Source organism: Schistosoma mansoni, chromosome W (assembly GCF_000237925.1).
Source record: "Schistosoma mansoni strain Puerto Rico chromosome W, complete genome".
Classification (NCBI taxonomy): Eukaryota; Metazoa; Platyhelminthes; class Trematoda; order Strigeidida; family Schistosomatidae; genus Schistosoma; species Schistosoma mansoni.
This window is the reverse complement of record NC_031502.1, coordinates 8,113,300-8,127,929: the sequence shown is the minus strand read 5'-3', so window position 1 is coordinate 8,127,929 and position 14,630 is coordinate 8,113,300. Positions and strand designations below refer to the sequence as shown.

General features: G+C 30.8%; 1 protein-coding gene across 1 annotated transcript in view; it reads right to left on the bottom strand.

Annotated features, from left to right (window-relative positions):
- Positions 1-10,825: 10,825 nt before the first annotated feature.
- The window catches only part of Smp_126350 (putative glutamate receptor, NMDA), a gene marked incomplete at both ends in the record, with an annotated part of 34,962 nt that continues 31,157 nt past the window's right edge, over positions 10,826-14,630 (bottom strand). The window contains 1 exon segment of the mRNA XM_018800109.1: positions 10,826-11,273. Within this exon segment, the coding sequence (XP_018653955.1) occupies positions 10,826-11,273 (448 nt within the window).

The window sequence follows — 14,630 nt, the reverse complement described above, 5'->3', positions numbered from 1 at the left end:
CTTGAATAATTTTAGTAAATACAACCAATAACTGAATAAATATGAAAAAACATTTTCATTACTAATGGATATCCACGGGAGAGTAAGTGTGAGTTAGCACACACTCTTTCCTTTAGTGAAAAATTATTTGTTTCCAAGATTTACTCAATCAATTTTAAAGTCACGGAATATAGTTCATTGAGATGAACACATTTCATGTATACGGGCTTTATATTACACTGATTGAAAGCGTCTGGTTCCTGAAACTGAAGAAGGAGGTTTGAGTCTACGACCGATTACTTGTAAAGTGAAATTAAGAGGTTAATTACAAATACATGGAATACTGTTGAGAGTGAATTGTATTCCACGTTCAGTGGTTTCTAACTTTCTTGACTGTTACGATGTGAGTTGTTACCAGTTAACAATTATTATTGATTTTGAACTGAATAAATCTTTACCAATCATCTGTTTCAAATTTATTTTATTATAAGAATCACTATATTTTCTTAACCAAAAGTGGATAAGGCTAAAATATTATGAAGGTATAATGTAAACTGATGATAATATTTTATATTAGTATACGATTCAAAGAAAATATTCCTATTCGACTTTAATAAGATATAAAACTACATTTTAAATTACTTCACAGCATACACTTATCTCAAGTCAGTTGAGATTCGGTAATTTTTAGATGATGGAAAATGTTTGTAGCTTAAGACGAGGATTTGGGATTGGTTGTGTTTTTTCAGAAACAGCTGTCAGTTAACAAGAAAGTCAGAACTCTTAATATAAATGTTAAGACATCTATTTTTCGGAGATGAAACTTGGAGAGTTGGTACGACCATGAACAAAGAAATACTTAATACCTTTGGACCAGATATCAACAGCAACAATTTATTCTGGCACAAAACAAACTAGTTTCCAGCTGAAGAAGAAATTATTAACGAATGCTGGATGTGGATACGACACACACTGCGGAAATAATCAAACTAAGTCAAAAGGCAAGACCTAACTTGGAATCCTGAAAACAAAAGGAAAAAAGGCAGACAAACGAATACATTGTGTCGGGAATAGGAAGCAGACATCATAGGAATGAATAGCACTTGGAAATAACTGGAAAGGAGAGTTCAGGATATAGTAGTTTTTAAATTGCTGATCGGCTGGTTTTGCTCAACGGAAGGTAAAAAGAGTAAATTTAAAAAAAATTCTAAAGTGTATGGTTGAATCTTGATGCTTCCATTGTCTTTCAAGACTAAATCATCGACATATGTTTCAAAAAGTAGAAAAGCATTTTCTCTTGAAGTATGTATTGTAATCTAGAAAGACAAAGCAATCTTCACGATTATACCATCCAGCTCTGAGATCACCATACTTACAAAACGAAAATACTGCCTAAACTTATTTACAAATCGCTTATTATTCCAAGTAAAAACAAGCTAGAAGATTTTTGCAGAATTCCCCTTTCTATATTGAATTAGATAATGTAATTATCAGTTAATTTATTCCAATCCTATCAACAGTTGTGATTCTAAATGGATTACTGTAGATGCTAAGGCGTAGCTAATGGATATAACAATTATTATTATTGTTGTTCACGTTACTATAGCCAATGTAAAATTGTTTTCCTTTAATTTTTAAAGTTCACTCAAATAACCATAGTAACTATGGTTGACCTTCATACAGTAGAACAGTTCAGTACCAACTAGTAAAGAAAATAGTTATGATATTTTGCTTTCGGAAAATTAAAACACAAAGATGACGTAAGGTGTGGTACAGGGAAAACTGTACTCAGTAAAAGGTATTAAGACATATGACCTTTGAATAACATTAGAAAAAGCAAAAAAAGGTATGAAAAGTGAAATATAGATCATTTGAAAGTAATGAAGAAATATTTTGGTTATTTTAGCTAAAATAAATATGTTAGTAAATGGAGAGGAGTCTCCGTCAAATAGTGGTTTATCGAATGATGTTGAGTCATTCTAACTACTACCCAGAAACCAATCGATCCAACAGTCTCAGTTCTAGGGGAGGTTGGTGGCGATACGAATCACACCGTGCTAACTTCTCAGACTGTAAACTGAGTCATCTAATATCCGATTCCACACGGAGCACCAGTTCACAGGAACCTCTTGCTGATAAATACCAACTATCACGAAACGTAAGATCATAGTTTCCTGTCGATTACCTAAAATCATATAACATCTCAACATAATACACTCTTCCTTCTGTTGTAGGAGTGCTAATGCACACTCCCGAGGAGTTCCATACTAGGGCATAACAACTACTTAGTTTTTCGTATTTTTAGTGGTTGTCTAGGACCAGTCTATGATATTATCATATTCATTTCAATGTTTTAACCTTTTGATAATATGTTTTATTTTTTTAGGCAAAACAATTTAAGAAAGTGAATAAAAATTTCAATCTATTGAAATGGAAACAACATAAATGTATGACAAGTTTAATAGTTATTGGTTCAACGATATTAACAATGATTATAATATTACTACTAATATACCTTTAACCCATATAAAGATGATTAACAGTCTTTAAGAAGTAATTTTACATAATCTATGTGATGACCATATATGGTAATATAAACTTGTGGATTAGGATTACTCATAAGGAAACAATACAGAATATGTGACTTCTTTAATAACCAAATCCTCATGTACTTATTAGGTTTTATATCAGTTATCAATTTTTTTAGATCCAACCGGTAGTTTGAGAATAATTATAGTGTTATCCTTTAAAGATTCATACCGTTTATTTTCATCATATCTGATGTAAAAAATAAATGATAAAATTAGTCTTGAACATTTATTTAGACTTTTGATTTTATGCATATATGCATTAAGAATACACTGGAGTTGCCTTCACATTTGAGAGATAATATAAGTTGGCATTACTTTTCTAAAGTAGTATTTAGTATGCCTCAATGGTCTGAGGATAAACTTTGTAAATTTTTTGGAGTATCAATGGGTCCGTATAGCTATGGACTGTCAGATCGATCGCTTGAATTATTGCAATTGATGTGGTTACATGAATGACGACTCATAAAATTCGGATTTATTGACTTAACATCTTTAAAGAATGCATAACAGAAGACAACAACTTGTTGGCAAGGTATAAGTCATTTTATATAGAGATTTGATAATATTTATGTGCAGAATATTTAGTGCAAAATAAACGTCATTAAAATCCATTTAAAATGTCAATGACTGTTAGATCTGAATTCGGTAAGTCTTTCGTCAACCAACAAATTTAAGGTCATTGTTATGTCCTTAGCTATACGATTATCGCAAAGTATGATTGCCAATTTAGATACTCTGAATTAAACGACCAAACTAATGACGCATACACCAGTATGGACAGCCCAGAGTTCCGATTGGTCCTTTTTCCGCCTACCCCTGCCTGTTAAGTCTAGAACGTCAATATCAGCCTCCGCGATACGAATCATATATTTCAAACACATTGGGCTTATATACGAGCAAATTAGACTGCATCACACTATAAAATAGGAAATAACATTTGTATGAGATCTAGCTAAAAGTGGCTGTGATTATGAGAAACTATTACTAGTAAATTAGAAATATCTCAAGGACAGTAAATCGTATGATAATAGTCAATAGATCAAATAAAAGCTTATAACAAAGCGAATATATATATATATATATATAATGTAGTCACGTAGTAGTCATACAATAAGAACATCAGTTCATAAATAATTCCTAACGATTACCATTCATTTATTCTCGTCCGGATACAACAGTCATATAATCAGTCTTATTTGTTGTCCGCTGTATTAGTGCTAAGGTAGTATGATCTACAGTCCTAACCGTAAACGCTCCTATGATTCAATCTAGTCAACCATAAATTTGTTATACAGTTTTGTAGTAAAACGTTCTTAACTATATGCCTAACGAGATATATAAACTGTGGTACATTTCGGTGCAGTATATCTTTAACATATACGCACAAGAGCTAGAAATCCGAGTAACAAAAAACTTTTGATCATCTATCTAGCCTTCTAGTGACCTACAATCATACTGGGGCCGTTGATCAGAATGTTAAAAAGATTTGGGATTTCATTCCCACATTCCTTCGGTTTTATTAGTTCAAACAATATTAATGTTAACCACAAATAATGAGGTTTTTTAATAAAAATAATTCTTCATATCGAAAAAGAATCCTAGATTATTTAGAAGGATCAATATGAGTAAACATTATAGCCAGATCAAAACTCCTTCACAGTCAGTTTTGAAAAATTAGATTAAAGTTTTATTGTCATAGCTTGAGTCATGAACCGATTTTAGCTAGAACGCCAATAAAAACCAGAAATTACTAGACGACTGTTTTATTGCAGTATGGGATTCTTCATCAGTGAGTATCTCCAACCCCACCAAAGGGAATATAAAACCACGAACTTCAGCGTTGCTCTAGAATGCTTGACCTTTAAAATTCTTATACCACATCTAGTAGTGACATATGTTTAGCCTCAGTCAGTTCGCGATATTATGCAACTATCTCCCCTTGCCTGGGATGGATAACTGCCTCTCAACAGACGTAGTCGATACCATTTGTATTTATTTATTCGGTAATGTTGGTCAAGTGTTCAGCAATAGTCAGTAAGAAAGTGATTAAGATAACAACAAAGTTTTATCTAGACGACTACTGGAAATCAAAAGAACTAAATATCTATTTTGTCCATCTATATAACTTAATTCAAACAAATATCCGAGACTTCATTAGGATCGAATCCAGAACTTTCAGCCTGAGTTACAGTTGAGTTAATAACTAGGATTTCATGTAATCAATTCATGTATGGCTAATACTTCATTGAGATAATATAAATCGCAGCGATAATGTTCAACTACCTTCCCATTAGCCTGATTATGATTTGCACGTGAATGTATAAGATATGGGTAACACTATCTACTAGATGAACCCATTGTTCACACTCTTATATTACTACCCTCCATTATTAGAAATATCACTAATAAGCTCTAAAGAACTCTTGGATAAGATATATAAATATCGATCTGTCATGACCTATCATGTTGAATTTGTGTTTTGCAAAAAAATAAAAATAAAATCCTAGCCAAACTAATCAATTCTATCAGGATAGTATCTATTTTAGAGTTTAATTTATTGTGCGCAAACATTAGTTTATTGATTAAAAATTTCACTCAAAACTTATTGATGTTTAAAACAGATACTCAAGAAACAGAGTGAATTAAATATTGATTAAATTTTTGTTGTTTTAATGAATTGTTTTGATTGATTTTCATATATGGAATTTTGTTGTTTTTCTCTTTTAGAAAAAAAAATAAACCAAACAAATCGAATTAATAATTAATCTAAATGTTTTACGTGTTTGTCTAATTAATTTGTTGATTTGATTATGTTATTTATTGATGCTAGCTAGCATCTATGCATATATAAATATATTCAAACGCCTAACACGAAATTATGGACATTCAAAATTTACGATGCTTAATTGATTCTTACTACAAATGAAAAGAAGCTATAGTAGCCAGAATTTATGAATAGGAAAATTGTTTTATTTCTCTGATTTTATAATCAGTACAGAGGAACCAAAGTATTTTAAATGACATGGATATACATGAAGGTTGTTATGATAACATTAATTTGTTAAATAAGTTTTGTGAAGTGTTTAGATGTACGATATGAATTTTACAAATCATTCACGACAATCTCACCTTTGCATAGATGTAATGTGGTTTGAAGTAATTGCCTTTAAACTTAGGTTTCGTGCTAGATGCTACTTTTCGGAGTTGGATATCTATAATTTTGAAGGGACTGGTGCTTTTCGTAAGTTTTGAATTCGTGTCTCTGAGGATCACAGTCAGATATATTACTATTGAGGTTGCAGCCGCTTAACTACCAAACAATAAATTATTTAGACTAATTGAGTCACCATAAAACGATTTGAACTGATTAATAATTCCAGTATTAGGAAATAAATTAGATGGAAGTTGTTTAAACCCTTTTTTAAGATAACTCGAACAAGCATATCATGAACTTGATTGAGAAAAAATCATCTAGATGACATTTCTTGGGTAATCTAGCCAGGAACGTTTTATCAGTCAATAAATTCTCTATTTAATTTGAACATTTAAAATATTTTCTTAAACAGATGATGTTTACTAAATTAGATATATTCACTGGTATACATCTGATAATTATTTTATAGTCTATATCATAAACTGATCTTAATTAGGCAACCATGGAAAAGTAAGAAGCAATGTATCGTTATTTCGGCCTAGGAAACTCGGAACTTACGGTGAGATCTTAACTTACAAACTATTAAAACAGTATTCAGTGGTTCACATTCCAAACTTCACTGAAGTTTCAGTGTTGTCCAACTGTCTTGCATCGCTATTGGTGAGTAACCTAATGACTTCAAATATTTTTGAAATTCATTGGTTAGAGCTTCTTACTTTATTTTTATTTGTCGGATGATGAATTCAACATCCCAATTCTTCAAGATACGACCGTCTTCGCTAATCCCTATAGCGACTGACGACAGCGAAAATCGACATCTTAAAATGAACATAGCTACAATTGATTGATCACTGAGTGGTGGCCAATATCATCCTTACTTAGTCCACTTGATGTTTATCACATACTATCGTTGGAGTTGCGACGTGGCAACCACTCTAAGTAGGACATCTACGTTGCACTAAGATATTAGGTGGTCAGACATGGTCAACAGAGTTTCTTAGTGACTCCCTTCAACCACCTAACACAGCACATATATATTACATGTCTAGAGAAAAGTATTTATGAATGTTGAATGAATATATTCAATGACATTTATTAAGTACTAAGTTAGTTAACTTTGTAAATATTTATATCTCAACTCAACTATTTAGGAGTATAGAACTTGAAAAACCTGGGATTCTATCCTTTGTGAGATAGTAAGAATGCATAAATTCTATCAAAATTTTTTTTCAGCAAGGTTTAACCAGTCAAACTGTTTATAACTTTCTACTTACAAATCACAATCATTGAGATTATTTCAAATATTACTTTTACGTTTAACGTCTTCTAAATAATTTTCACCCTATTGCTGTCAAACTTAAAGAGAGCAAAACAAAAATCTGGGTACAATAACATAAATCCATCTAATTTCTTCAGGTTATCGTCAACTGCATACGACCTATAATATTAATCATTAAAATGATCATAGAACGAAACACAGTTATACAAGCGAAGTTAGTGTTAAGTGAATACATATCATTACAATGGAACAAAGGTTCCAATAAAGATAATGAGATTGAAAAAATATTTCAGATAAATACAGCGTGGGTGAGAAGATTCTAGAACATCGAAAGAGCTGAAAGTTCTGTTGATTGAGTGATGAATGTGAATTTTAAAATATTCTGGATTGTAAGTAACTGACGATGATAGCACAAGGAAACAAAATGAATTCATGTTATTCTACCTAGATCTTCGTTTTTGTTCTCTTCAGGAAAGTAAAGGAAACTGTATGCATGCAATTTCTGAAAAAGCGCCTACAATCATTGACGCCTCTGGTAAGAGTACACTGTAAAGTTGTCGCGAGAAGTGACTAAAATTTAGTTATTTGATGAATGTCTCAAGTTATGCTGTTTCCCCAGTCAATTTGTAAAATCTCTACTCGTGTAAATTTCAGCCTTCGCTCAAATATCTTTGACCTTCATTAAAATTTTACAATGAATTGAAGAAGTTGCTTATCGAGCGTGTATTTGATAAAATAGTCATTGTTTAAAATATTGCGTTTAGGATAAACTTTAATAAATTTATCCATGATCTGTAAAGCGAAATATGTAAGCATTTCCATGAAACGTTTTCAAAGATTGTGTTAAAGAGACACTAATGTCAAGGACTTTCGGGAAGCCCTGCGAAATGTCTTTACAATCTATCAATTATATGGCTAAATAAGATAAAAGCTGAAGCTTTATCTCTGAGATTCAAATTCCGTATTCTAAAAAAAGATAATAAAAAGAGTGACATGCAAACTTAATTCAGAAATTTGAGGAAAAAAGAGGCTAGTTGGCATTGAAACTAGTTGTTATAACTGACTAATACTTCATCATACTCATACCAAGGTCAAGAATTTTATCTAAAAATCATGTGATAGCACCACGAAGCCTTAGGCAGAATGAAAAACTAATAATATTATTATCAGATAAATGTTCCGATGTTGTTACTAAGATGCTATCAAGATGAAATCCATTCTAGATCATTTAAGATTCAAAGTAGATACAAGTAACAAGGAATTAATTGATCAAACATGAAAAAGAATCACAAGTGCATTAAGAGAACTACTGAAGAAGTAAATGACTGATAATCCCTCCTACAATGGAGTGGAGTTTCAGGTTTCTCGTTTGCCCCTAATGTGTGGTTTACTAAAGGTCCATAGACATAATATCTTGTTTAGGTCTATTTCGTTAATGATCACTTCATCCTATCATGAAACTGAAAGGTGGATGGCAGAGAAATCAAAATCGGCTGGTCAGGGAGTAGCTCAAAGTTATCCACCTGAGCCACAAATCCTCTCTACCATCCCTAAAGGACTAGCTACATATAGATTAAAAGGTTAGCTACAGTTTGAGACAAATTTGAATCACACAAACAATGATTGTAAGTTAACAGTTTTTTTAATGTGTTATGTCTTGTGGCCGAGTGGATGCCCTAATAATGTAGAGCGTGTTAAGACCGCCATTCAGAGAACAGAGAATTATCGATTGGAACAGTGACACACGGAAACCGTACGAGCAGTCTAAAGTACTTATCGGTCCTGCTTCTGCCTAGCCTAGCCAGTTAAGTCCAGAACACCAATAACAGCCTCTGCAATATAAATCATTATATTTCAAACACACTGAGTTTATATACCAATCAAACTGACCACATCGTACCATAAAATAGAAAATAACATGTACAGGATTTAGCCAAATGTGGCTGTGAATAGGGGGAACAGTAATTAATAGACTAGGGATAACTCAAGAATGGTAAATCGTATAATAATAGTTCATAGGTCAAAATAAAGCTCATAATAAGAGGGGCATGAATATGAATAGTTTACTTATTTGGCAATTATACGATGAAAAATATATGCATAATATTGGTTTCTTAAATAGATCCCAAAGTTACCATTCATTATCCTTATTGGGGCATAACATGATGTAATATCTCTATTTACCAAAATATCTTTTCTTGAGACTATTAACACAATTCGCCAGAATTCCGATCTCTAATAGTATCAGGACTCAAACGGCTGCTTATCATCTGTACAAAAGATGTTCATTTTCGATTTGATAACATCATATACCGTCAAGCAGATGGTGTAGCATTGGAAAGTGGTAACAGATATATTGTCATGGCTAATCTTACAAACCCTGAGTTTAAAAGAGAGACAGTGGACAGAGTGTATTATTTAAGGTATGCTGACGAAACTTTTCTAGTACGTACTTATTAACAACATCCAACATACTTGCTGAAGCTCTCAAACGGAGCTTATTAGAATATTCAGTTTACTATGAAATGTGAACGATAACAAGTTCCGTTTTCTTTATATCATAGTAAAGGGAAGGAGGATGAACAATTTAACATTCAGTTTGCCAAAAAGATACATGAAATAGAGTTTATCTGGATTTCAGTAGCTTTTGTTCAGTCAGTTTTAAAATGCTACTGGTCAAAAAATTGCTTCACAACACGCAAAAGTTATGTACCGCCCATACACTAAGACGGAGCTAATGAATATTTAAGAAAAAGTCAAGGAGAAACGAGCATCTACAGAAGTCTACCAATAGTTTAGGTTACATACTGTGTGAAGTTGTGAATGATGTAAATAATTAATAATAATCAACTCTAGGACCAAAAATGATAAAAATACTTATATATATTGCCAAAACTATTTCGTTAATAGCACTATTCAAACCTACAACTTAGCGGCTGATGATCGGACGCCTCAACCACCAAGCCACAACTTTTGTCAAAAATAATGATCCTAACTAAGCTAAATAGATAAACTAATTGATCATTTTACAGCAAGCAATACCAATCTTGGTCCCATTTCTTCAGTGAAATTTTGGTAATTAAGTCAAAAAGTATATACCTATGACTCACTCAGAGGTCAAATAATCAAGTATAATTTGACTAGTAATACGTTGTTAATATTAGTTAAATATAATGTACACGTTCATAGAAACGTAATTTTAATCTTTACCAGAGATTACCATTTATGATTGTCTGTTCAGAATATATTGTCACACTTCATACAGTTGTGATCGCAGAATATATTCACTAATCCATTCATAAATCAAATAGGAACATGGGAAACTAATCTTACTAGCTATTAGTTTTGTATATAAGTTTGCTTTCAAAAAAAAACTCTGATGGTTAAAAAAAACTTTATATCTCATAAAATATACATAAAAATTTAAAACAGTAAATAAGTAAAGAATCACAGCCATGGAATTAAAGTGTACTTTATAAAAGATAGGAATCGTTCCACTCAGTGGAGATTAATACAAATACTCAGATTAAAGATGCATATTAAGATCGGTATAAACGTTCCAGAAGTAAATTGTAGGGAAATGTTTGTAGAAAATAGTTGAAATCCCAATTTTAAGAAATTATCACAAGGTTCGAATTATTATTAACATTCTCATTTGATTTTCATTGAAAGTAGTCAATAGTTAGCAAAAGATGGGAAAAGACATAATTTAAACAAATAGTCAACAGACAATAGCGCTATTAATAAATTTTAAAAGTTTGCAATAGATATATTCTGTAAAAACGTTCATGTAATTATGCTGTTATTGAAAATTATTCAAAGTTAAAGAGTTGTTGTCCGTTCATTATGATCTAAACCTACATTATCATAACCTTCATCGGTCATTTTACTCATTTGTGGTTTATATATTTCATATGCATTGACTTCTTCTTTTAATTGTAAAATACGTTCAATTTCCTTTTTGCGTTTCCGTTTTTTTCTAATTTGTTTTAAAGTGTATGTGACAAAAAATGCTACAGTAGTAGCACATCCTACAGTAAATATTACGATCCCAATAGTCATTTTAGTTACTGCACCTTCATCTTCACCCGATCCCCATAAGCAACCACCAATTAATAAGCTCAATGTTGATATAATGAATAAAAAGAATAAAGCTGGTTCTCCTTCAAATAATAACATTTTGATTCCAACAGCAAATATAACAATAAAAACACTAATGTTAATGATTAATCCATATTTTGCCGAAAATGTGACGATAGATTCTTGATTCCTAAAATAGATGTGTACATAGAGCTAATATTGATCTGGTCCTTCCAAATGAGTTGTGCACGAAAAATGAAGATTTTCAAGTTTCAGTTTGATTGAATTATTATAGACCAATAAGATTGACCTTAAATGACTACTAGAGCAATCTCTGATTGGTCAATTTTAGAATAGAAGACATTAATATGATAATTAATTGGCACATTAAGAGTATGTTTTAAAAAAATATTGTTAAGAATGACTTCATATTTGCGTGTATGTATTAGTAAAAACGGTTTGGTCAGGTAACCTTTTGATTTAAAAAACTAGTTGTGTACAGTTCATATTTCAAGTTCAATTGACTCTAAATTCATTCATAATTTAGCTGATTATTACTGAAAGAAATCGCTTTGTGATTATCAATTTAATATAAAAAGAAATTAAACACTTTCAAATGATAGGGTAATCTTGTCCAAATTAAGATACTATAATTTGTAGAAATATCTGACCTTTAACTGTGTATTTAGTAAACAAACCATAGATTTATAATTGAATTAATCTATCTCGTAAAAGAGCTACAAATGCTTTCAACCAACAGATATGATTTGTTAGTAAAGTTGATTGTTTCAATAACTGTTTTATTTTATACCTTTCACATCTAAGTTTTGCTTAATCATTCATTTTCTACGACATAACTTTTAACCATACTGTCTGAATTTAACTCGAATGAAATAACAATACAATTACATATTCTTTCAGATAGTAAATGATTCTGTTATTCAAAATCTAATTGGTAGGGCTAAACTACATCAATTAATTATCAGTTCAGCTTTATTGATAATCTCAGTGATTTTATAAAAAATCGATTGAGTAACCATAAAATTAGTATCTATATTTAATTTTTATTGATTGTGTTTGGTGCACACATTTTTTTCTAAAAATGAAACCGACCATTCTATTTAATATTATTGTGTTTAAAATATTGATTAGCCAGTCACATTACCTTTTAACTAGAATTTTTTTCTATCATCATGATGTGACTGTTAATTTGATAGTACTGAAGAAAGACACTTAAAAAAGTGATAGAAAGATTTATTTTGTTTAAAGGAATTGTGATTATATAGATTATGGATTTCAACTGTGTTAGTGTCATGTGTTTAATGAACTGTTGGTTATGAGATGGTGGAGATAAATTTGTGTTGTTTTGTTACTTCATTTTCCAGCTGAGTTTTCTGTAATGCGGAAAGTACATAAAACAATTTTTATAAAAAATCGGTGTATATTCAGTTTAGTTTGCTAGTGAGTTGTAAATGTTTGAGGTTCTATTGTTGATGAGGTCAGGAATGTTGAATGAAGAGGAATTCGATTCAGGGAATAACCAAGTTCCCCATGCTAACTGATTTTCTCCAGTTACATTCAATTCATAATGTCAACTACATATTAAACAGTAAATATACATATACTATGAAGATTATTGAGAATTATACAATCAGTAACAGTTATAAATGTTTTCAGCTACAATCCATTCAGTTGCAAATATGTCCGTATAGATGAAGCAATACATTTTCATTGAGAATTTTGCTTATTAGTCGAGAAAGTTTGCTTTGATTGTTTTAATTAAGATTTATCGTCTTTTACATAATTTTCACACATTATATTGTTTCTCATCTCCTGAGTACATTTTTTTCTTAATAAAAAGTAATTAGGTTTGCCTTGTTCTAAGCATCATTTATGGTGTGATGGAAATTTTACATGAACATGTCTTTCAAATTTTCTTATTGGTTGTATATTGATGAAATAGGATCATTGAAGTACCATTAAAGTGTTGAACATTACAGTTGTTTACATTTAAATACTAGCGAAAACTACGTTTTCTTATTTTCACTGGTAATTAATATGTTATTCAAATGAATTATGTGCACTGAAGAAAAAGGTGATAGCTTTCTGATACCAACTGTGCCCAAACAATTGTTTTAGAAATTTTGGTAGACACAGTAAAAAAGCTTTTTGTATTGCAATAAAATATATTTTCGAAAATTTAGGTTTATATATATATATATTCTACTTGACAATCTGAAGCAATGTAATGGTACTATCATTCAGTGATATTGATAGGAAATATATAGTCACAGCGTGAAATAAGTCAGTTATTCTATATAATGCATAGCATAAATGATTTATGTGTTCTACAGCATTAAACTGTAGCTTAATAATATAATCTCAGTATATCGGTGATTGATGTAACATCGAAAACTTGTTTCGCTGTAAAGTAATAGCTAAACGTATGTAATATGGATACCTCAATATTTTTAACTTGAAGTAAAAATTTTAATACTCTGAAGTGTTTATTTTCATTGATGTTATTTGAAAAAACAATTCATTCATCTGGTTATCAAAATATCTGAACTTGGTCAGCTCTTCCAAAGTTTTATCTACGGGGTAAATATCACTTGTACATACAGAAAGCATCGTATGTTTACTAGCCTTGTTTCTTGATACGGCCTCATGATATTGTTAAATTATTTATTTTTTGTAAGATGAAATTTAAGATGAACAAAACTAGCTATCAAATGGGAGGAAAAGCGCGTGCTGAGATCCATTACTAGCCACTGTCCAATTGTGTTTAATAAGGGACAAATATATTTGATGATTAGTAATTATCAACGTTTAGTTCATTATTTATAAATGAACATGTTTTAGTCAACATTACTCACTCGTGAATTTTTTTATTAAAAATGACTACCATACTGATTAGCTTCATGGTCGTTGGATGTTTATTTGACACTTTCATATAATATATATTGGTTAAAATTATCACCGTATCTGATAATTTCATTATCCACCTTCCATCAGTATGATCACCTGGGAGCTGGTGGAAAACTTATCGAATAGATATAGACTACTTAAACGTCATATCAGTAGTAACAAAACGTTATTTAATATTTGAAAGTTACTAACCTTTTATATTTTAATTGATTAAATTTACACGAAACATTTGTAATACGAATCCATAGAACACTGAATTAAAATAGGTTCATAATCACAAGTTTTGAATAACTCGGTTCATACAGCCTGTTTCTTGTATAGTATGTAGTTTAGATACAGTACTGTTAAGCTTTTGCACTTTGTTTATATTTAGCCTAATATATCTGCATTTTGTTCTGTCAGATACACAAGGGAAATATACGAATAGTATTAGTGGTTTGTATTTGATAAAATAGCACCTAGCCGCTTTTTGAAAGATTTCAAACATCTCTGCTACTATAATTCTAATTGTACTAAGGTATTTACTATATGCTCTACTAGGTGTCATCAGTCTTATCTGCACCTCAGCGAAATCTTTTCTTAAAGGCTCAGGAAAGAATAATGAGGGACATTAAAGGAC